The 24,416-nt window shown below is 38.3% G+C and overlaps 2 protein-coding genes across 2 annotated transcripts in view; one reads left to right on the top strand and one right to left on the bottom strand.

Moving 5' to 3' along the window:
- The first annotated feature begins 2,527 nt into the window (after window positions 1–2,527).
- chac2 (ChaC, cation transport regulator homolog 2 (E. coli)) lies at window positions 2,528–8,605 on the top strand. The gene is made up of 3 exons (XM_038735721.1): window positions 2,528–2,893; window positions 3,556–3,591; window positions 6,795–8,605. The coding sequence occupies exons 1-3, from the start codon at window positions 2,759–2,761 to the stop codon at window positions 7,188–7,190; spliced, it is 567 nt and encodes a 188-aa protein (XP_038591649.1). The 5' UTR covers window positions 2,528–2,758; the 3' UTR covers window positions 7,191–8,605.
- A 48-nt stretch (window positions 8,606–8,653) lies between these two features.
- Window positions 8,654–24,416, bottom strand: part of LOC119915926 (proteasome activator complex subunit 4B-like) — a 42,138-nt gene continuing 26,375 nt past the window's right edge. The window contains exons 39-47 of the mRNA XM_038735719.1: window positions 23,562–23,653; window positions 23,213–23,344; window positions 22,756–22,958; window positions 19,306–19,391; window positions 19,001–19,129; window positions 16,547–16,702; window positions 12,198–12,336; window positions 11,860–11,993; window positions 8,654–9,647 (exon numbers count right to left, since the gene is read on the bottom strand). Coding sequence (XP_038591647.1) covers window positions 9,513–9,647; window positions 11,860–11,993; window positions 12,198–12,336; window positions 16,547–16,702; window positions 19,001–19,129; window positions 19,306–19,391; window positions 22,756–22,958; window positions 23,213–23,344; window positions 23,562–23,653 — 1,206 coding nt within the window. The 3' untranslated portion in view covers window positions 8,654–9,512. The remainder of the gene's footprint in view (window positions 9,648–11,859; window positions 11,994–12,197; window positions 12,337–16,546; window positions 16,703–19,000; window positions 19,130–19,305; window positions 19,392–22,755; window positions 22,959–23,212; window positions 23,345–23,561; window positions 23,654–24,416) is intronic.

Below are 24,416 nucleotides of genomic sequence, written 5' to 3'. Positions count from 1 at the left end.
ACTAAATAAGAATGTACCCAAGAAATGTGCAGCTGTCAAAGACAAATACTGTAAGCCCACGGGATACTTTATAAGCTTTTTGTGCTGTTGATCCACATATAAATGAGATAACAATCATGTGTAAATTTAGTTTAATATATTTGGAGCAGGATTTAGCCTATTTGTCCACATCAGTACGTACACTTCTGTGTAGCTCTGTAGAGGGTTACAGTTAATATAAACAGCTCATTATTTTCACAGTAGGGGACATGGACTATTTTAAACTACTGCATTTACAAAACAGGAAGTCTTATGGCTGTAATTTTCAAGAGCAGGGAAACCTGTGATAGTCGTTTCACTTTACACTCACACAGTTACACACATTCCCACCTGCTGTTGTGTTGACCAGTGACCGGCTCTACTGCACCAGGTTTGGTTTTGGTGTCTTGACAAGGGTTTATTTCTGGCAGATGTTTCTTCAGCAGAATTTTCCAGCCCAGCTGTGGACTTCAAGCATAGACATGCCTCTCCGAACACAAGGCTAGTAAGTAACATAAAATCGGTTTGCTGACTAGCCTCTCTCAGAGGCAGAAGAATCAGCACGGCTGCTGTAAATGGAGCAATCATTATATGCCAGATTGTTGCTGTCCACTATATTTGGTTCTGAATCAGTGCTTGCATGGCATACATGAAGAGCATGTTATTTGGGAGAACACACACTGATCCACTGAGGATAATAGTAACTTTGCACCCCCTGGTGTCAGGATGGAAGCCTATATTCTCTGTGTTATTTGTCCCAGTTCATGTTTTAACACATGCAAAGGCACAAGTAGACATTCATTAATAACTGGGTGCATTACAAAGTTAGCTGACAAGGAGATCTAACATTTTGGGACACATTCATCCATAGGACTTTCAGATCATAAAAAAGAAGACAATTGTTTCATAAATTTCTTAAATTAGCCTTGAAGCTTTTATTTTTGCATTTTGGCCATCACCATCTTGTTTTTTTGAAACCAGAAGTGACCATATTGAGGAGAGGATGAAGTCAGCTAGCTTGGTTAAGTAAGGTGTATCCATAATTCGCATTAACTGTGATATTAATTGTGATGCTAATTTTGGCTAGGTAAAAACAGGCTTAAAGCCAAATGTAGCCTACTTACTGAAAATAATTAACACTTTTCAATTAACAATTCCTGTTTTTTCCTTTTAATTTTTGTAGGCTAAGTGCTTAATTTACAAAATTAACATCATACTGTATTGAAGAAGACTTCAAACCAGCGCTTGAGACCATAAACTCATTAGTAAAATTTTTACTAAGGTAATAAATGAAGTTAAAAGTAGGGTAAATTGTCATTGACTCCAATGCAATCAGACTTCTTTTTGCAACCAGTGGAGTCGCCCCTGCTGTCCATTAGAAAGAATGCAGGTTTAAGGCACTTACTTATTGGTAAGAGGTTGCCGCTTATTCTTTTATATGTCAGTTACAGAAATACAGGAAGTCCTAGGTGGAAATCAAATCTAAGAGGCTGGCTATATGATTTATGGCTTGTCTGGTTTAAACAGAATACTTAGAGATAAACATTTTTCAGATTAAAAATTCATTCATCATTCATCATTTTGTGTCGGTCCCTGCGGACAAAAGTGGTAGTGTTTCCACAGCCTCCTGTCATAAAGATCTTGATCGCATGTGCATTTGTTTAGAAAGGTCAGTATAAGAAAGGCTCAACTTACTATTTTTCTATTTTAAACACAGCTGTTTGCAGGTTGCATAGTGGTGAGGTAGTGGCTATGTAAGATAACTGTAACATGAATATGGTGAAATTACAAACAGGACCTGTAGTTTTTCTCTTTGCTGATCCTGCCCTAGTAGTATCAGGCGTAACCACAAAATATAACGGCGAAAAATAAAATTCCCTAAAGAAAATTTTCGCCTGCTTTCTTTTACATTCTAGTCACAACTTTGCCTGGGAAAATGTAAACATAAACATAGGCTCTTCCGGTCACATTGCATTAAATCGCTTCGTCTGATTTCGAGGGGGACGTTAAGAATAACTATGCAGATATGGCCAACAATAGCATCACTATTTAATAGTGTTTCATAATCTGTTAAAACTACTTGTAGTAGGTTTAACATAAAATAATCTTTATACAGCCCTCTGGTTATGACGATGACATGGCCGTTTATAAAGAAAAGGAGTTGGTGGAGAAAAAAGATGGACAAAGAATAGTTTCACAGGGTTTTGTGTTTTGGCCTGGACAATTTGCCTCAAATTAGACTCATGTACTTGGACTCTACTGAAGCAGCTACAAACACCTGGAATGGAGCCTTGCTTTCAAAATAAAAGCAGAGCGCTCTTAATGGCATGCCTATAGTGATACGGTACACGCAACGAAAATAAAATGCTATGCAAAAAAGACATTGTATTGTGTATTGTATTGGCTGCCGAGAACCACTCTAAATAGTTAATGTTATCAAAATGTGTGTAATGTGTCCTGAACTTGCTGTTTATACTGAAAGTTGTTAAGCGGAAGTATGCGTGTTTATGTAACGTTAATCCAGATGACTTGACAGGCTAATGGTAGATCTTGGGTCAGGGGCCTGTAATGTACGTGTGATACTACAGTTGGATAACACTACACTGTTGCAGGTGTACGTGTCAGTCGTTATAATGTTATGACTGTCTTTGTTAGCTAGCTGTCTGAGACGTAAACGTTGCCAGTTAGTCCAGCTGTGATCGTTGTTGATGTTACGTTAACGTTAGCTTAACGTCTTATCATGTGGGTTTTCGGTTACGGGTCTCTCATATGGAAAGTGGATTTTCCATATGAGGAAAAAAGAGTTGGCTACATAAAAGGCTTCAGCCGTCGGTTTTGGCAGGGTAGTACCGACCACAGGGGAGTACCGGGTAAGGTGAGTATACGTTTCCGGATTTTAGCTAATTCCAGTGAAAACGTCGCCATACTGAGTTTGAGTGTCTGTGGAGCTCAGTGTTGCTTTGTATAACGTTAATGAGACACAAACCGAGTCTCCTAATATTATGTAATTTAATGGTATAAGTTACTGACATGTTTTGGTACTTGAATCTGAATTTTACTTAAATGTGTAAAGAGAGGAACGTAAGTAACGTTAGGCTACACATTTGACTGTTGACATTGAGTATCATCAGGTTAACGTTATACAATAATATCTTATAGAGGTGAGTAAAGTAAAGTTACTGTAGGAAAGAGATGTTTTAAGATATTGCTATTTAGATCCACATGCCATTATCTATCTTTTAAAAAGATTTAGACCTCATACATTCATTGTGGTGTTATTTCTGTTATGTTTCATTATGGGGATTTATACTAAGTTGTACATTACAGGTTGTTCATTACAGTATATAAACAGTATATATACTGTAATGTTAGCTTGTATTGTTCCCATAACCTTTCCAAATAAAGAGTCCATAGTCCGTTTTGTTGATTTGTATAGTATCCCACTACTATTTTACGTAATCCTACTTGATTGCTTTACTGTATGTGATTTTGCTGCTGTTTTCAAAGTGCTTGTTCCTCTTTCTGTGTCCTTTACAGCCTGGCCGGGTCGTGACACTGGTCGAGGATCCTGAGGTAAGACATACTCTCCTAAACTTAATGGTACCATACATTACTTTGTAATGGAGCTGTAACTAAAAATTAATTTCAATGTCTTCAATGACTTTTCCAAACATCTACAAAAGTAAATAAAAAAAACATTCCCAGAGCCCAAAGCGACATTTTCATGTGTCTTGTTTTGTCCCACCAACACTCCAAACTGTATTTATTCACTTTACAGTAATTCGAGGCAGAGAATTGCAGAAAATACTCAAATTAGAGAAGCTGGGAACAGCAAATTTTTGGCATTTCTGCTTGATAAATGACCTACATAAATAATCACAATTATTCATTTTCCTTGCACCATCTTAAAAAATGGTTGTTTTTTATAAATTAATTTAAAAATGACTTAAACCACTAAAAAAAAATCAAAAAACTTGCTGATTCATTTTCTGTTGCTTTATCAACTAATCGTTGCAACTCTTTGTAATATGTCACATCCATGTACAGTGTTTTTACATGTTATATGCAAAAAGAACAAAAGGTACATGTCTACAAACAATAAGGTGTGCTCAAATAAGGTGTATACAGTTGATTCCAAACACGAGATAACACATTTGCCAGACCCTTTTAACTTGTCATAAATATTTGTCATTTTTAATAGGTAGATGTCCTATTAAAAATTATATAGATCTTTATGATAGTAATAAAATTTGTGGCTATGAATGTGATATTTTTATTAGAAGACAGATCATGTTACGGGGAAAAGCAAACAAAATCACATTTTGTTTATACAGCAACAATAGATCACTGTATTATTGGGTAACATTAAGAGAAGACTTGCACCTCTAATATTGCAGTTGTAATATCAGTTCAAAATGATCGCAGAGAAAAAAAATCGAGAGTTTAAAAATGAGATTCCACTGAATTGAACACAGAGGGATTAAATCCTGTTTTTCTGAACTATATGGAAAGTATAAACGGTGCCATTGTTGAAGAACTGTCATTTGGATTGTCAAAGGGTTTTGGATATTGTATTTATTGGCATACATGCATGCCATGAGACAAAGACTCAAGGTGAACGAGCGTGTGTACAGCTTAGGAAAGGAGATGGCATCTTATACAGCTGAAACAAAGGAAAGGACACTGTATTGTATTCCGACCTTGGATGAGAGATAATTTGTTGCAGTTGATGGGAAAAGATAGAGAGATACAGAGCGTGTCATGTAATGTAGCGAGAACATGGTAAGCATCTAGAAAACATGTATTTAAAGGTGACTGATGAGTATCTTAAAAGTGTTACTGATAAGGTTAAAATAAACCGTTGATCATCTTTCCAGCATTTGAAGGTTGTGATCACAAACTGGACATCAGTACAAACAGTGGTAGGACTGTAACTAATGACAGCTGATTGATCAACAACAATTTTGACAGTTGATTATTCACGTCATAGGTCATTTGTTAAGCAAAAATTAAAAATATTTACTCATTATAGCTTCTCAAATGTGAGGATTTGCATATCGTCATAAATTAAATATGTTTGGGCTTTGGATTTTTGGTCAGACAAAACAAGCTATTTGAAGATGTCACCTTGGGCTCTGGGAAATAGTGATGGATATTTTCCACTATTTATGACATTTTATAGAGTAAGCAACTCTACATTACATTAATATTGAACACACATTATGCTGGACTAATAGTATATGGAATAAGAGTAACAGAGTAATAATGCTGCACCTAGCAAACATTTTTTTATCAATTAATCCAACGTTTATTTTTTTGATTAGTTGATTATTCTCACAATTAATATATCCACAATAAATAACAAAAACTTGTTTCATTAATATTTCAATATTCTGTTCAGTCATCATCCTGAAAAAGAGACACAAATCACATTGGAATAATGATAATGATAAATAATGGAATATTTTAAAATTAGTCTAATTTCCTTGTCACTGCTGTGTTATGATATTAATAATACTAATAGACCCTATTTGTCAGATGCTGGATCAGAAAAATACTGGACCTCAAAGTCAAAAGCATTGCTGTGTCACTCAAATTCATTTAAATACTGCATGTCAACCCCTTCCCCGAACTGGAGAATCAGTATTTTTACTTAAGTACTTGACTTAAAACTTTAAATGGTTATGAAATGGATTGATTTAATCACTTAAGTAATATGCAGTAAGATAATCACTGTCAAATGTTTTTGTATCAATGTGGGACAACGAAAATAATTTAAATGATTGGAACAACACATTAGTTTAAGTAATTTTCTCACTCATACGAGGCCATTAAAGAAAAAAAGTAAATGAAAAACGGACGGACGTTAGATGACACATGGTGTAATGTTAATTTACCATAACACCAGTGGTGCAGAAATTACTTTTAACGTTGGGGAAATGAAGCAACCATTTAGAAAATAAATTTTAAGTAACAGGACAGGAGGGGTAGGATCTGCGGTGCGGTCATGCTGATGCTGCCGTCTTGACAAAGCGCTCAGGGAGGATTTCACTTTAAGTGTTCCTGCTTAACAGTTGCTGCTGTGGTAAGGCTTTTCCAATTTACTGAGCGTACAGAGCGCCACATTGTTGGGTCTCTCTGTCTGAAATACACCAAACTTTAGATGGTCGTAGGCGAGGTTTTTTAGCTGCAGCTTGTCCTCTGGGGCGATCCCTTCTTAGACCAGGCAACTCACTTCATTGTGACGCACTGACAAACATAATGGAAATTGATATATTCGTACTTGATGACGACACTTACTTCGATGAATCACCCCAGACCTATTACAAGTTGGGCAGCAACTAATAGTAATTTTCTTTATTGAGTATTATGCCAATTATTTTCCCAATTTATTAATTCATGGTTTGATCAATAAAATGTCAGATAATAGTAAACAATTACCTTCATTATTTTCTAAAGCCCAAGTTGAAATCTTCAGATTTCTTGTTCAACAGTCTAATACCCAAACATATTCAGTTTAACTAGAATAAGAATCAGGAAATATTCATGTTGCAGGAGCTGGGGTCAGTGAACTTTTGATTTTTTTGCTCAAAAAATGACTTAAATGATTAACCTATTATCAAAATTGTTGTTGATTAATTTTCTGTTTATCGACAGTATTGATTGATCGTTTCAGCCCTAATTACTAGTATTAAGTTAAATAAGGTTAAAGGAATTTTGCTTGTCATTCTGCATTATTCCCCTCAAATGTCAAGCTACTGTTTTTTTCACCTCAGGGGTGCGTTTGGGGTATCGCCTACAAGCTGCCGACGGGCCGGGAGCAGGAAGTGAAGAGCTACCTCGACTACCGAGAAAAAGGTGGTTATCAGGTCATCGCAGTGACCTTTCACCCCCGTCCACCACTCTCTCCCCCGCCCAGCCAGACGCTGCTTTACATCGGTTCTCAGGACAATCCAGACTACCTCGGCCCCGCCCCTCTGGAGGAGATAGCCAACCAGATCGTCAGCTCTACCGGTCCAAGTGGGCAAAATACGGAGTACCTGTTTCAGCTGGCTAATGCTGTGAGGACAATTCTGCCTGAGGACTCAGACACACACCTGTTTTCTCTAGAAACGTTAGTGAGGGAACAACTACACAATGTGCAGAAACACTCAAACACTCAAACGGGCTGATTGTAACTATATAATAAATAAGACTTGATCAATGTATTAAACCAGGCTGGGTTTGTCAAATAATGTCAGGGTTTAAGGTACACATGGGGCCAATCAGGATATTTATCGGGTACAGAAAACAAGTTGACAAAGTCTGTTTTGTCCATTAGCGTCACACTACAAAGAAATGTCACCGTTTTGTCCGTTACACTGCAAATAATATGTAATGAAAGCTACTTCAAAGTAGGGAAAATGACGAATACATGAAAGTACTCTTAACTGGCGTCCAAACTACATGTTTAATGATCACAAAACATGCTGTGGAAAAACTTTTAGATTTTCTTCTTGTACAATATTCAACAGCATAAAGGAAAGAATAATATTGAGTGAATATATCACATTCACAGATGCATGGGGTCTGTTTTGATCCATTTTAAAACATTCAGCATTTGAAGTAAGACTGCACTGTTCTCCCAACTGAAGTGAAATGTAGGGCTCACCCAAAATGTACAGTCATTTAAAGTTGGAGCCCATAGCAGTTTTGGCACATTTAAAGTCCTTGAAAACCTGTATTCAAATATTGATTATTTCTGTATAACATTAGTCATGACTAAATAAGCAATAATTAAAGTACAAAAACAAAACATCCTTATATACTATTAAGACTTGTGTGTGTGAAGAGCACAGAGAAAAACAACACGGACAGAAAGCTCTCAGGAGAAAACTGTTTCAACTTGGTGAGAAAGTTTTGTTTTCATGTAGGAGTTCATCGCTCAACACAAAAACCTGATTGAGAACATTTGTTTTTAGGACCTTTTAGAGTTAAACTCAAGATGGCTTTGATGATGATGTTGGGAGAGCTATATTTTTTACCTTTGTGCACACATAAAGATGAAGAGATGTTGGATAGATTGCCTTGAACTCTGGTACAGATATCCATCGTTCCCAAAGGATGAATCCTACTGAGTTTAGTTTAGTAGGATTCATTTATTAAATTTGATCAGATTTTACTGGGCTTATTTAGATGATTCAAATGTTTTTAAACAAGAGAACAAGGTTCACCAGAGAATTTATGATACTGTTTTCAAATCCCTGAAACAAAAGCTGAATATAAAGTTTTGGAGCATCATCAGTCCTCCCCAAACACATTTTTTAGTGCCATTATTCATAACTATTTCCAAAGTTGATTGTCTAACCAGATAATCCTGCTTTGGTAAATGCCCTCCATCTCTCTTCCTGATATGAAAACCGAATTTCAGGGCAGATCTTATCATACTACTGAAATCACGCAGTGTACAGCCACACATGTACACTTTGTGTATTCCAGCTATGCTTCTTGTCATTCTGCCAGCATACGTCTCAGCACAGTAAACATATCAAAGTCGACAGGGCTGCATCAGAAAAGATCAACATGCAGAATAAAGATGGTGACAGCTCTTTCTATGATCCTGTCTTTCTTAAACACACTCCCACACACAGTTGCAACCAGTTAACAGTGTTTATTGGCGGTGGCCTTTAGCAGCTTCTTTACAACATAACATGTTCGGCACAAAACTAAAAACTATCCATGCAGAAAGAAACATATTTGAGCTCTGTCTCTGTGCAGAACATAATCTGCAGAGGACAGCTATATGATATAGATGTATGCAGGTCAACTGCAGTGATTTTACATGATCAGTTCTTATAGGTGTATATATACTTATAAGTGTATACATTTATATCAGTTACATAATTTATGTCAATATTAAGCATTATACATTATTAGAAACATCACAATGCAGGATAAGTCTTGGATAACAGTTTGTAGTATTTAGTACTTTTAATGTATCATTTATATTCATTCTACATATTTATATCATCATATATTGTATGTAGTAAATAAGTAGACAGTTCCAACTTATTTAAAAATCTTTTGAAAGTAGGTAGAGTGAAACACTGTAATGACAAAGTGTGATCTGACTTTCTGGCAGATCTGGGCAAATCAGTGGTTGAATATATACTACAACAACAAAAAAACACACCTAAAGGGTGGTTATCTCTAAAGTAAAGTTGCCACCTTTGGGGCTGTTGAGCTGCTTGGTGAGACAATATAAACACACCAAGTAAGTTAAATATTTGAAACCATTTTGCCCAGGACTGCTTTTCTGCTGAGTTTACTGAAGGCCAACATTGGCACATGAGGTTCCAGAGGCAGGGCTCTCAGCCACTGCAACAACTTATTTTAACAGACTTATTTTAACAGGTTGCACAGAAGACAGGAGTTCCCGACTGTCTTATAAGGTGTAGTTATTTTTCTATGGTACTGGTCAGTCTGTAGGGGACCTGGGAAGGCAGCTGGCTTGTCTAAGCATAGTAACAGGGTGACACCAGCAGGTCTGTGAGCACGAGCAGCTGGTCGTCAGTGAAGCACTGACGATGCTCCTGCCAGTTATCATGGTGAGTACGCCTGAACTCCGACAGGGTCTTCTTCACCGTCATCTTGGGACAAAAAACATAATCATTACTGACACCATCTTTCTAAATGGGGACAGAACATGGCTACTCTATACCACACCTTTTAATATTGTAATTTTTACTCCACTACATTGATTTAAAAACTATAGCTACTTACTTGTATGTTAATATCCATATATCAACAAATTGTGTTGCATTGTTATTGATTAAAGTACCAAACTGTAGGCTAAATAATGATTTTTGATACTTTAGCTACATGTTGCTTGTAATACCTCTGCCCTTTTACTTAAGTACAGTTTTGAACTTTTTCTCGTAGCAGAGTATTTTTACATTGTGGTATTTACATGTATATTTAAAGGTTCAGTGTGTAAGTTTTAGTGGCATCTAGGTGAGGGTTGTGAATTGCAACCAAAGACTCACTCACCACTCACCCGTCCCTTTGCAAGCTCATAGGAGAAGCTATGGTTGCCGACACACTCTGTCGGCTCTTGTGCTAAATAAAACGTGTGGTCCTCCATTTGTTCTAATTCCTCTTCTCTTCTTACTTTTTACAAACCGGATGACTACTACTACTACTACTACTACTACTTCTTCTTGCCTGACCTTAAAGTAACAAATCTGATTATTTCTTCCATCAAAAAAGTCAACTAACTGCAAAAAAGTACAGATTTTTACAACAAAATTCTGACAAAACCATTTATTTAATTAAATTTTTTTTAAGCATGATACTGCAGAAATCAAAGTAAATACTAATTAAATAGCCCATCTTGCCTTCTTTTCCAGGCTTTTGAGACAGAGAAGTTAGCTTATTTAAACACATCAAAATTTAACAGCCATTCCAATCTTCGATCATCTGTCTACCAGAATATTTCAGGGATTTGTGGAGTCATAAATCAATGTTCTTAATGTTCTTCAGAGTGCAGTGCAGAATCTGTTATCCTCCTGAATATTTTTTTTATCTGCCAACCTCAACAGCCAGTTACCAGTGCAACTAAAGACCTTTGGCTTCCAGATAAGTTGTAGATGTAGCATAGATTCAGGAACATACTTTTTAGTTTAATAAGAACAGATTCATGCTTAATTGTGGTTTTGGCAAGATATTGTTATTTAAATAATTCAAATTGAATAAAAGCTTACTTTGAAGAAATTAAAATTATTCCTATATACGGCATCGCCAAAGATAGAGTTTACTCGTCTGCTCATAGAGAACTAAAAGTATACACACATGTACATTTTACATTGGTGTGCTTGTGTCTCAAAATTAGGACATTTCCATTAAACTCTGAATAAAAAGGATGCTGATAGTTCTGTTGCTTCATTTGTTTTGAGGAGCAGGAACAGTTAAGAGCTGATAACAAAGTAAATTGTTCCTGTTCTGAGTGGTGAAACAAAGCCATTGTCAAATGCTGATCTGGAGACCCACAATGTAAAATGCTGTTGTAGAATCTAACAGCAGCTGACAAGTCTTTCTACCAGTGGTCTCCTTTGTTCACATTAATTAAAAACTAACGAGGTAATAATAATTTATTGATGTTAAAATGCCACATATAACAATTTAAATGCGCCAAGTAGAAATTATTTAAAGTGAAACAAGTTTGGAGTAAAAAGTTGGTGTAGTTCAACAAGGACACAAAAGCAGGGAATTTAATTGATGGTCATTATAACCAAGGATGTATTCATGTCTTAAACATCGAGTACATTTATTTTAAATTATGACCTTCAAACAAAATGATTCGATTCGATTTTAAGGAAGAAAGTAGGTGCCTCCTGCCTAACAACCAAAACTGATTTTGACTACAGATTAGTTAGTCTGCCTAAAGAAACCAAGACATTGTATCCCTTATTATTCTGCACAAAACCTGCTACTACTACATTTACATATAAAATTTGTACAACTATTCTGTTCAGTAGCTTTAGTAGCAGACTGGGTAATTGATCTATTCTCAAATATATTTTTTAACTGTATTCAATTGTATTTTCTTTCTCATCACTTTCACTTTGCAACCAGAGAAGCACTAAACTATAATCATCATTGGCTCCCCATCACTGTAATGTATTATTCAAACTCCGCACTACGGATTACATTGTATGTCTTCTTCATGCCTGAAGTAAGGCCAAAGACACAATTTTCTCCTCAATTGGACAATGAAATTGTATTCTTTCAGCTCACACTGAGCTAGATGTTTGTATGTGAATGTCTGTCTGTGTGTGTGTGTATTAATGTGTGTTTGTGTACCTCTATAGGCTGTGGGTCGTTGAGATGGTCACTCAGGTCCATCAGTATCTGAGGCATCCAGTCTGGAACGTCGTAGGGGCTCGATAGGATGCACGCACTGAGGCCGAGCACTCCAGCATGGCGCCGCACTAAGTCTACTCATACACACACACAGACACACAAACACCAATGGAGAGTTAAAATGAGTCTTAGAATTTCAAGGTTCACAATTCCCCTGGGATAAGAAAGGGTAATAGGGCAAGCATTACTGTGATTGCCTCACTGTGTGATTCTGATGTGCACATAAATGTGTGTGTGTGTGTGTGTGTGCGCGCGCGTATGTGTGTGGGTGCGTGTACCTGTGGAGGCCAGCTCTCCTCTGGCCCTGGGGAGGCGAGTCTGACTCAGCGTCTGGAGCTGTGTCTGCAGACTGGAGTCCAGAGGGAAGAACTGGCACTGCAGTAAACCACTGAGGGTGGTGCCTGCCATGTCCCTCACCTACGGGGAGGAGGAAAGGGGTAGGGAGGGAGAAGGAAAGGGGTAAAAAGGGAGGGAAAGCAAGGAGAGAGAAAGAGTTAGAATAATAAAAAAAAATAGAGACTAGTAATCAGAACTGACAAATAAAGGATGCAGCAGAGAGCACGAGGCAGTTTTAGGGCGAGAAACGCATACACAATTTATTAAAAGAGGCAAGTGCAGCGAGATCGGGGAAAGCGAAGCACACAGGACGGAGATGAGTGGAGGAGGAAGAAGAGGAGGAGGAGGAGGAGGAGGAGGAGCGCTATATGCTGAGTTGAAATGAGGTAAAATTCACTTGCAGAACATCACTGCCTTCCTGCATCACTTTGCATAAATTATGAAGCCCTGAGTGACAGTTGATGCATTGAAATAGACAGTGATGCAAAGACAACGCATTTGCCAGCTGTACAGAAGCAAATGTAATAGTAAGTTAGAGAACCCATGTGAATCCCCAGTGCTTATAGATTTTGACCTGCACCTCTAGTGCAGTGTCAATGGAAAGAGACAGGTTAAAGAAGCTTTTAAAACTGTGGAGACAAGTGAGACAGGGATTGTACAAAAAGATGACTCAATGTTAGAGGAGACTTCTATATTCTGTGCACCAGAAGTGAAGTTGGTTTTATTACATCAATACATAGACTTTAATAATCAATTAACAGTTGAAGATTATACAAATATGGGTATTAGATTGATTTATTGTTATTTTAAGATCACTTAAATTACAACCAGCTGCAAAAGGAGTGCAAGATGGTCATAGTGCTCTATACAAATCCCTGTAACCACAGAAGAACAGAAAGGCACCAAAATAGGAAAATAAATTAGGAGTTGAGCAGTGAGGTAGAGCTTTATTTTTAAGCAATAACTGTGAACAGAAAAGAGGGATTAAGATATAGTGATGAGAGACCTGGGGACAATAAGTGGCCATTTGTAATCCTGTGACAATTATACCTTACAGAGGCGCAATGACTGTATCAGACCAGTGTTTGCTGCCTTTTTGTGCATACACTGTAAAAAAAATCTGTAATTTTAAAGTTTTATTCCTTTTTATTTCACAATTTTTTTCCTGTATTTTTGAAATACATGAAAATATCAAAAAATGGCTAAAATAAACTGTGTTTACTTTTTTTTAAATTTACATGTTTAATGTAAAATAACCTGTAAACCTGTAGCTGCGAATAACCATAACATTTTTGTTATTTGAAAGAAAATATTGTTTTTTTTTTAAGTAAAAAAACTGTTTCAATAAATTCAGGAATTTATCGTATTTTCACAAATATTATTTGTCTTATTTAAAAGAAAACACAGTTAAATTTAAGTTTTATACTGTAAAAACATTTCTTAAACTTGGTACAATAAGTAACAACTGTTCCGTAATTTGACATAGATTTGCTTGTTAATTGACACATCTCCTTTAATTATGGATATTTGGTAAATAAAAACATTGAATAAATGTTATTTTAATCAGTATATAATGTCTACAAGCATTGTTAAACTGTCAAAAGTTTTGATCATTGAATTACTGTAATTTCACAGATGTTGACTTTTATCATAATGCTTAGAAGTTCAAACCAACATATTTAAACCTGTTTTTTTCTTAATTAATAATTACCACATGTTCACATTTTACATTAGAGTAATATATATCCATTTATCTTAGACCGGAAACCCCTTTTGAGGTTATTTGTGACAGTTTCCTTCTTGATTTCCTTAAATTAACTTAATTTGAGGAAACTCAGACCTTTTAAATTACCACCACAATACAAATACACACATCTGATACTATTTATTGATCATTTATTCAGTTCCATGCTCACAACACATAAGCCACACAAGTCAAACATTTCAGTGTAAAGAATTGTTCTCCTGAAACTAAAGTAGTTTATTTTTTATTTACCTTATTGATGACATTTTCAGATCTATTCATTAGAAACACAACTGGTTCGACATAAAGAACATTTTGGACACTGTCAGACACAGCTCCAAGTATTTCTTAAAATGCTGCCATTTTGCTTTGATAGGAGAGAGATATGAAAGGCAAAGGAGGGGGATAATGGTACATCCAAAATGGTGGTTTTACACAGAGTGAACTTCATGCACAATCCAGACTTCATCATTTTCTGGATTCAATATGACATTTTATGACTTTCTAAAGCCAGTTTTTGTATCTGGTAAATGCTGTATGTGTTTCCCTGTGGTGTGCATACATGTTCCTTTTCTCTCTAGTTTTACCCCGGAAAGCTGGTGCTGATTGCTGAATTAGGTCCACCTGGCCTTGGAAGGCAGTGCACAACTGTGTGCACCTGAGTTAGGGTCCACAATTTCTAAATTAAGTTGGTGTACAAAATAGATGCAAATATGTGTAAGTAGAAAGACAAGTGGGAATGTGATCCAAACACAACTCAAGTAGAGAATTTACCTGAAATTCAATGTGAATAATACCTATTCAAACAACAAACACTGGGTGGCCATAGCTCACTCACAGTAGAATATATGCAAGTTTTTGGTATGCAAGCCAAAAGAACATTTTCAGATTCGGCTGACTTTGTATGTCAACACCTCAGGAAGAAACCATTTTGCTTCTCAAGGTAGCTCAATTGGAAAACATAAACAACGGCAAACATAATAACCAGCATATCTATTCAAGGTCGGCAAGACATTAAGTAAGTTTCCTTTAATAATTACAGAATTAGGGACAAATTCAAGTCAGGTGGCTAACTGGCAGCAAAAATGAGCAGAAAACCACTCCCCCTCCACCACCAGCTCTTCCATCAAGTGTGAGCAATAAGCAAAAGGCAGATGATCTTCACTCGCTTGCCGTTACTTACATCCAAAAAGCTTGAGAGTGTTTGATTTACAAAATAACTGCCATTAAGAAATAGAGCTGTGTGACATAACGATACACACTATATTGCAAAAAGTATTGGGACACCCCTCCAAATCAAACAAACAATTTTGAAAGAATGGGTCGCTCTCAGGAGCTCAGTGAATTGTGAATTGAAGCATGGTACTGTGATAGGTTGCCACCTGTGCAATAAGTCCATTTGTGAAATGTCCTCACAACTAAATATTCCACGGTCAACTGTGGTATTATAAGCGATGGGAACAACAGAAACTCAGCCACAAAGTGGTAGGCCACTGCGCACTGTGCGGCTTCTGTGCACAGTGCACAGAAGCTGCCAACTTTCTGCAGAGTCAATAGCTACAGTCCTCCAAACGTCGTGTGGCCTTCGGATTAGCTCAAGAACAGTGCGTAGAGAGCTTCATGGAATGGGTTTTCATGGCCGAGCAGCTGCATCGAAGCCTGACATCAACGAGTGCAATGCAAAGCGTCGGCTGAAGGTGTAAACCACGCTGCCACTGGACTCTAGAGCAGAGGAGACGTGTTCACTAGAGTTACAAATCACGCTTCTCTGTCTGGCAATCCAAAGGACGAGTCTGGGTTTTGCTGTTGCCAGGAGAACGGTACATGTCTGACAACATTGTGCCAAGTGTAAAGTTTGGTGGAGGGAGGATTATGGCATGGGGTTGTTTTTCAGGGGTTGGGCTTGGCCCCTTAGTTCCGGTGAAAGGAACTGTTAATGCTTCAGCATACCAAGACATTTTGGACAATTTCATGCTCCCAACTTTGTGGAGACACTTTGGGGATGGCCCCTTCCTGCTGCAACATGACTGTGCACCAGTGCACAAAGCAAGGTCCATAAAGACATGGATGAACGAGTTTGGTTGAACACTTTTGGGATGAATTAGCGTGGAGACTGCGAGCCAGGCATTCTCGTACAACATCTGTGCCTGATTGCAATGAACACAATCTAAAAGTTGATTACCAGTTTTAGAACAGTATTTTCAGTAACAGTAATCTAGTGTTTGCGGGTGTTGTATCATTTTTAGATTAAACATTGATTGCATTTACAAGGATTTTATGTAAAAGTATATAATAAAACTTCTGATTATTTGTATTATAGCCGTGTTAAACTATATTTATAGGTAATTTAATTGTTTTTACAGGTGTATATGTTCTTCAATAAACATTAAAAGCCCCAGAATTACACAAAATGTTTTGTAAAAAGAAAGTTACAAACTATATTGTCATCAGGTAAAATTACCGTACTTTAAGGTAGTTATTTAACGGTATTTTTCTGGCGCCCCAGCTGCCGGAATATTTCCGTTTTTTCACAACAGTGTACATTACCTCAAGCTGTTCATCAAGCAGCAGCTGCATCACCAGCTTTCGGACACAGAGCACCTCAGCAGGCACACTGAGCAGGGTGAACAAGTTGTAGAAAACCATGATCTGGAGGTAGGTCAGTACTGAGAAGCGTGCATGCCACGACCTGCTGCCTGCCATCTAGAGAGAGAGAGAGAGACAGAGGTAGGTTGGGGTTCACAGTCAACCATTCAATAGTTACTACTACTACTTTATAGCCTGCCGCTAGGCCACGCTGGTTAAAACCACTGGACTATCCTCAGCAAGAATCTTCTGCAGCATATTTTAATGGACAACAGGCTTGACCAATGGGCTAAACAGATTCAGTGCCCATCTCTGGCTTCATTCATGATCACTTACAGCACATGGTCCGGGGAAGATGCATAGGTGCATATGGATGCACGTGACAAGAAAATGGCCTCCAAAGTAAAACTAAAAGTAAAGACTTATATCAGCTAAGCTACAGCCTGCATGGGCCCAAGTGCTCTAGCACACAGATGGCAATGAGTTCACAGAAGACAGGATTTCTCAAAAGCACCAAACTAATCTGGCACGCCAACTCCATGTGTGTATTAACGAGTGGATTGATGGCTTCTCACAGAAAATCATTTGGCTCAATGCCGACCAAACAAGCAGTCACCAGAAAGTTGCTCGGGGCTACAGAAGCATTAGAAGTACTACTGTAGGCAGCTGTCCTAAAAATGTGCACACGTTTAAAAGAATAGTTTGACATTCTGGTAAATACATTTATTCGATTTCTTGCTGAAAATTAGATGGGAAGATTGGTATCTCATATCTGTATGCTAAATGAAGCTGTAAGCTTAGACAGTTAGCTTAGCATAATGACTAGAAAACGGGAAAACAGCCAAATGCGCCTGTACCTGCTGCATTGCTATTTATATTGCGGATTAAAGGCGCGTAATAAAAAACATAATAAAATATAAATAAATAAAAAAGTGTGATCCAGACCCACAGCAGAGAGAGAGACAGAGCCTGTGGACAAGCGAGAGAGAGGGAGTGTGCAAGTGTGATTGAAGTGTCAACGTGATATAACTACTTTCTTTTATCAGTAAGTGTATGAACTACACAGTAGACTTGAGTCTCTGTTAACAGTAACAAACAGACAGACTCCATGAAATGTCTCTATCCTCCCTGCATTTTTATAAACTATGATGAATCGGGTCACATCTCTTTCTTCCAAGTGATTTCTTTATTGGGTGTTGTATTAATGTATGACTGTTTTCTTTAACGATTTACTTTAACGATTAGAGAGGCTGCTGTCAGTGCATCCTGACCGATGGTGTCGTAGTGTCGGGCGGTTAAAATAATCAATGTTCAAGTTACGCTGCTGTGCTCATGCGTAAATGCTCACAGCATCTCTCTTAATGGGGAGCATCTTACTAGCTGAATAATGCACCTTTTAAATAGCAGGAAAATACCATGCCATTTACTGTAGACCAGGTTTTTCTAGTCAATCTCACAATGGCTTTCTGCTGCCTCAAGATAGTGCGCCAACAATGCACCTGATCACACCTCATTTTAATACCAACCCTCCCATGGGTGCACAGATAGGCGTACAAGTACATTTGCTACTTACACAACGTGGTTGCTGGGTGTGAAAATCAACACTGCATTCAACTGCATCTGTTGGAATCTAACAATGACACTTGCGCTGCGCTTCTTGCCCGGTGGAAAATAGGGCCCTAAGAGTCTATAGTCATGCTAGCAGCTCTCTGCTGTACTGCTGTACTAATGCTTTGAGCTCAATGCAAACGTCATACTAATGCTAAACAGAAATACAGTGTTTACCATGTTCACCATCTTTTTTAGCTTGATAGCATGCTGGGATATGCTAATTAGCACTAAACACAAGTACTGACCAGCTGATTTCAGTCTTAATGCTAAGCTAAGCTAACCATGAAATGGTTGCTAGCTTTATCATCTCCGTATTTAGCATAAAAATAGAGTATGAGAGTGGTATTGAATCTCTTGTCTCTACAAGGTACAAGGTAAATTTATTTGTCATTTGAGATGTAGGGTAATTAAGTGAGTATTTCCCAAAAAGTTAAACCTACTCCTTTAAATAACTTTTGCACAAAACATGAGATCTTGTTCCCACTGCATAAAAAATGTAGGTTGTTGGTGTCAAGGTGAAACTAAAAAATGTTGCAATGCTTTCACATCCTGTCTACCATGAAATATGAAACTGTAGACACGATGGTTAGATATTCTGAGAACATTCGAGAACAGGAATTTCTTCACTGGGGTCCCACTCACATACACAACTCACAACAGAAATACTGTAAGCATCACAAAGTAAGCAAATTAAAATAGCACAGGTTGTTTTTAGTCTAACAACACCTTGGGCATCATTAGACTCGGAACACTGACAGCAGGCAGGTGGGGCAGTGTGTGTGTGTTTGAGTGTGTGCATATTACCTCTTCCAGCGCTGCCAGAACCAGAGGGATGTGCTCAGGATACAGCAGGCCCTGGGACATGAGAGAGAGACACGTGCGCGCATCCTGCTTCATCTCATCATAGCTCTCATCAATCTCCACCGGGGCAATCTGCAGGGAGAGAGAATCAGCGAGAGAGGTGGAGAGAGGTAGGAAGACACAGAGCTACGCACCATTTTGAGTAAATGAAGAGAGAAATTGAGTTTAATGGCAAGTAAGATTGAGTGGGTAATAATGCTGCACTGGGACTTGTGTGTGCATGTGTGTATATGTGCGTGTGTTGTTACCTTGAAGAGGAGAGGGAGGAGCTGTAGCTGCTGTTGAACAGGAGTGGTGAAAGTTCGCCCTGCGCTCGCCATCAACCATTTCAACACTGTAAATGGCACACAGACACACACAGAGAAGATTTTGGGTTGCTGCCAAATAATAAAAACAACAAACTTGGCGCTGTGACCTTACTGCATTGCTCTGCTACAACACAATCGATCATGATTTAGTATCTAATGATTTGGATAATTTCATAACCAGATATTTATCTTAATAATGGAGAGTAGTAACAGAAACTGAAAGAGCAACAATGCACAAATGTTAAGACAAGAAAGTCTAATCAGTCTAAACAGGTATATCACCACGGAAAATGGAAGCAGGTGCTAATAAACATCAAAAAAGAAATCTTGATCTGAAATGAAGTCTGAAATATTTGTAGAATTTTATTTTCCACACTTCTGCTTTATCTCACGTAGCAAAATAAAACTACCTTTAAAAACTAAAACTAAATAAAGTGTCACAATCCTGTCCTGAGTGCTGTGTTTTTGGGTGTTTGGTTTTGTATTTGCATGTTTGTCCTGTCATCTGTTCCGTTTACTTCTCTGAGTTTATTCAATCAGTTAGGTATCTGTTATATAGTCTGTAGTCTTGTATTTTGCATCTGTTAGTATCTGTCTGTTTCTGACAGTTCATCACACTGCCTGTCTGTGTCTGTCTGCTGTCCTTTCTGTCTCCCGCCCTCCTCGTTAGCCAGTGCTTAAATGTTTGTTGCTTCTGTTTAGCTTTTGCTGGTTCGTTGTATGTATATATGTTCATCCACTGCCGTGTGTCTTGCATGCCTGCCTGTCACACACGACAAACCCTGACATAAAGTATTTAATTATTACACATTTTTCATTTTTTATTCGTTCAGTTAACTTTAAGTTAAATTTTTTTGTAAAATTTATTTTCCTACATGAAGGTATAAGAACTGTTTGTTTAAATGATTCCCAGCAGATTACTAAAACCTCCAATTTGTGTCCTCACTAGTAGCTACAGCCTTGCTTACAGTGCCTCTAGTGGTATTTAACCATGCAGATAGTTTTGATTTTATGTTTATATCTATCTCTTGGATTTCTGCTGCCATCTCTTCTTGCAAAGAGATGTTGCTAAAATGTATCTGAAAACCAAACAACCTGAATAGCTGAATACCACTAAATGTAAGTGATATAACAAAATCTGTTTGTGTAATTTGGGGGAACTGACCATTTAATTGAATAGAATAAAAAATAATTATTGCTGAAAACTATATTACTACTAACTACTACTGGAGACTAGCCTGTAACTGAGAGGAAAACACAATCTATAACAAAATCTAGTGCAAATTACTGCACTATATGGTCTGTACAATATCACCTTAGATAAATCAGCCAACACTGATGATCTGGTCTCGCAGTATAATGACGGACTATACAATCTCCTCAACATACGGTGGAGATTGACGGACTATACAATCTCCTCAACACTCATGCTCCTCCCCGGACAGTGTCCTTTATCCATTCTGCTTTATGGTATACATCTGTTCTACGTCAGCTAAAAGCAAAAGGACGCTGCATGGAACGCTTCTACAAAAAAAGCAAACTAGCTATACACAAGGACATGTATGACAACCACATGCTGCACTATAAGGATTCTCTCTCTGCAGCAAAATTGACAATATAGGTCAACAGCTACCCACCTCACATAACAGTGCACTTTATCCACCTACCTCTGCCTACCCTCCCTCTCCTCTCTTATAACTAGCATCATCCACTCCTCTCTTATTTCTGCTCATGTCCCCTCCTATTACCCCTGTACTAAATAAACCTGGTGCAAATCCCAGCGACTTATATAATTTCAGACCAATCTCCAACCGGCCATTTATCTCAAAAATCTTAGAAAAAGCTGTTGCTGCACAGGTCCATAATCATCTCATCAACAATAACCAATCACAACCCTCCCCAGTCACCAGTGGTGTTCCCCAGGGATCAGTCCTAGGGGTCCTCCTTTTTATAATTTATTTATTCCCCTTGATTCTACTCTCAGGAAATATAATATCCAATTTCACTGCTACGCGGATGACACCCAGCTCTACATGTCCCCCAAACCTACATCTATGCTCCCTCCGTCTTTTCTAACTGACTGCTTAGATCAAGTTAAAACCTGGTTGACTCAAAACTTCCTCAAACTTAACAGTGATAAAACTGAAATTCTCCTTCTTGTCTCCAAATCCACCCTAGCAAAATGTCCAAATTCCGCTCTCTTCATTGACAATTCCACTGTCCCCTCCTCCCCCCACGTCAAGAGTCTTGGCGTCATCCTCGACAGCACACTTTCTTTTGAAAAACACATCAATAATCTATCCCGGTCTGCTTATTTCCACTTACGCACCATCAATCGCCTTTGTTCTTCACTTACACATCATAACACTGCTACTCTCATCCACACTCTTGTCACTTCCTGTATTGATTACTGTAACTCCCTTCTCTCTGGTCTATCTCACAAGTTCATTCATAAACTCCAACTGGTCCAAAACTCTGCTGCCCGTACTATCACCAGAGCCCCAGTCTCTGAACACATTACTCCACTTCTAAAAAAAACTGCACTGGCTTCCTGTTAAACACCGTATTGATTTTAAAGTTCTTCTTCTCACCTTCAAAGCACTCCATAATCTTGCTCCTCCTTATCTCTCTGAACTCCTTCAGCCCTACACCCCATCCCGAACTCTCTGATCCTCTTCTTCCACACTACTTTCCATTCCTTCTTTCCACATGTCCACAATGGGGTTCAGAGCCTTCAGCTATTGTGCACCTCACCTTTGGAACTCCCTCCCTGTATTCATCCACGAGTCCCTATCCTCGTTTAAAAATTTGCTCAAAACCCACTTATTTCGAAAGGCCTACCTCACATAATTCCACCTTCCACCGGTTTCATGATCAACTGCTTTTTTAAATTGTTTTTCTCTATTCTATTTTATCTTAATCTTTAAATTGTGTCATGTTTTGATTTTCATTTATTGTATTGCCTCCTTGAAATGTATTTTAACTGTTTTAATCTGTAAGGTGTCCTTGAGTGCTATGAAAGGTGCCCACAAATAAAATGTATTAATATTATTATTATTATTATTATTGTACAAACGTTAATATTGGAGACACCCTCCCAAATAATAAGTAAGACTCCCTTCCATAACTTTTTTTTGAAAGGCTTGAACACACATCCTTGAAATTCCTCTTAATCTACACCTCACTACCTTTTAAAGTGGATTTCAAAGATGAAATCAATAAGTGATCACAGTTTATATCTTATTTCATCTGCCTTCAGCGTGTCAGTCTATTTCATCAAGAGAACAAGCTGTCCTGGTGTGTGTGTATATATATATATATATTTTTTTTTTTTCCCACAGCCCACTGTCCATCCACCAACAGTTTACGTGCTTGCATCCACATTCTGACCCGTCTTGAGCAGTTTGACAGCCTGGGTGCGCTCGTCCGTCTCCTGGGTGTTCTCCTCGTGGACGTGGTTGTGGATCTCCAGCTCCGATGTAAGAGGCTTGAGCCGCTGTAGGACCCGAGTGACAAACTCTGCCACGTGGGGGGAGGAGGTGGGCCGGGTGTGGGGCAGGGCCACGTCTATCATAAAGATATAGGTCAGGACACTGGAGAGAAACGGGGACAGACAGGGTGAGAGAGGAGAGGCAGAGGGAAATGAGGGGGACAATGGAGGTGAAACATAAAAGAAACAAAGAAATGGAAAACAGTCACAAATACAGAATAGGAGCAGTTAAGACAGACGTGTAGATAAAGAGGCTTAGAGTGGAACAGCCCAAACAGTGCACACAAACTAATTAGATTGACCTATTTAACCACGATTATGTAATCCAGAAGAGATAACACCAAGTTAATTTGGTACCTTCCAATGCGCTCCCTGACATTCTTATACACCTGGGTGAGTTTGGGCTCCAGGTAAGCCAGCAGCCTGTGCAGCAGTTCAGAAACTCTCCACTGCTGCTGTGCCAGACCTCCTTGAAGCACATACAGCAAACTGACAGAGACAAAGAGAGAGGGGGATTGAGGGATGGGGGGGCTGTTTACTGCAGCACATCAGCTCAGCATACGTCAGCTCAGGTTACTAGTGCAGCCTGAAATCAGAAACCTCTGAAATACCATAGATGACATAAACACATACTGCGTGTATAATTATTCGTGCACATGGATGGACACACAAACTTACACACACAAACACATACACACAAACATACCTGGCGTCTCTGAACGAGCCGCCCTCTCCGCTGAGCGGGCTCTCCATCAGCAGCTCAAACAGCCAATGCAGTTTCCTGGGGTCCCGGCCCTCCTATTGGACAGCAGCCAGTACAAAATAGGCTTACATCTACTGATGTACTGTATGCACATATTCCCATACATTTACTCAATGGAAACAGAGAAAGTTGTCCCTGGTTCAAAACTGTAGGTGTTTTTTGTATTACATGACCAACATTTACTTGCAGTCATAGTACAACCGAGAAGACAGCATGTATGTTTTTAAAAAAAGGAGCCAATTGGTCTGAATGATTCCTTACGAAGTTTCCTGCTGCAATAACATACAGACAATAATAGTTTACCATAAACATTGTGTTCCTGTGAAGAGAAAAAAGAGAAAAATTGTCTGGTAATAACAAGGCTAGCAGCTCTGCCAAGGTTGTACTTTACATTGCACAGCAATGCTTTGAGCTAAATGCTAATGCTAGCATGGCAAGTTACTCATAATGACAATACTAAAGGCTTGTAGTTTAGCATGTGTAATGTTTACCAATGTTACCATCTGAGTTTAGTGTGTTAGCGTGCTAACATTTGCTAATTAGAGCTAAACAATTACAGGCTTAAGGGAAAGTTTTGCTGGTATTTGCTTATAAATCAAAATATTTGACAGATTCAGATTTTGACCTGATGATGGTACTTGATGAAAAGTAAAGGGGTCACCAAAGTTCTTGAGTCATTTCACTCAAAAATACAATATCAACCTCGTGGTGGCACTAGAGGAAAGTCAGGTGATCACCAAGTCATTAGGATTCAGCAGGTAATAGCTGTTGAGATATTTCAGTGCGGACCAGTCCTAG

The sequence above is a fragment of the Micropterus salmoides genome, unplaced genomic scaffold, assembly GCF_014851395.1.
Source record: "Micropterus salmoides isolate LMB-PRFRI ecotype aquatic unplaced genomic scaffold, ASM1485139v1 Ms_hic_scaffold_21, whole genome shotgun sequence".
Lineage (NCBI taxonomy): Eukaryota > Metazoa > Chordata > Actinopteri > Centrarchiformes > Centrarchidae > Micropterus > Micropterus salmoides.
This window is presented reverse-complemented; position numbering and strand designations above follow the sequence as displayed.

Bases quoted from the DNA above. Each gene is read 5' to 3' on its own strand.
- chac2 (XM_038735721.1), top strand. From the start codon at position 2,759: ATGTGGGTTTTCGGTTACGGGTCTCTCATATGGAAAGTGGATTTTCCA. The intron at 2,894-3,555 runs GTGAGTATACGT...TGTCCTTTACAG, and splicing joins ACAGGGGAGTACCGGGTAAG to CCTGGCCGGGTCGTGACACT. The intron at 3,592-6,794 runs GTAAGACATACT...TTTTCACCTCAG, and splicing joins CACTGGTCGAGGATCCTGAG to GGGTGCGTTTGGGGTATCGC.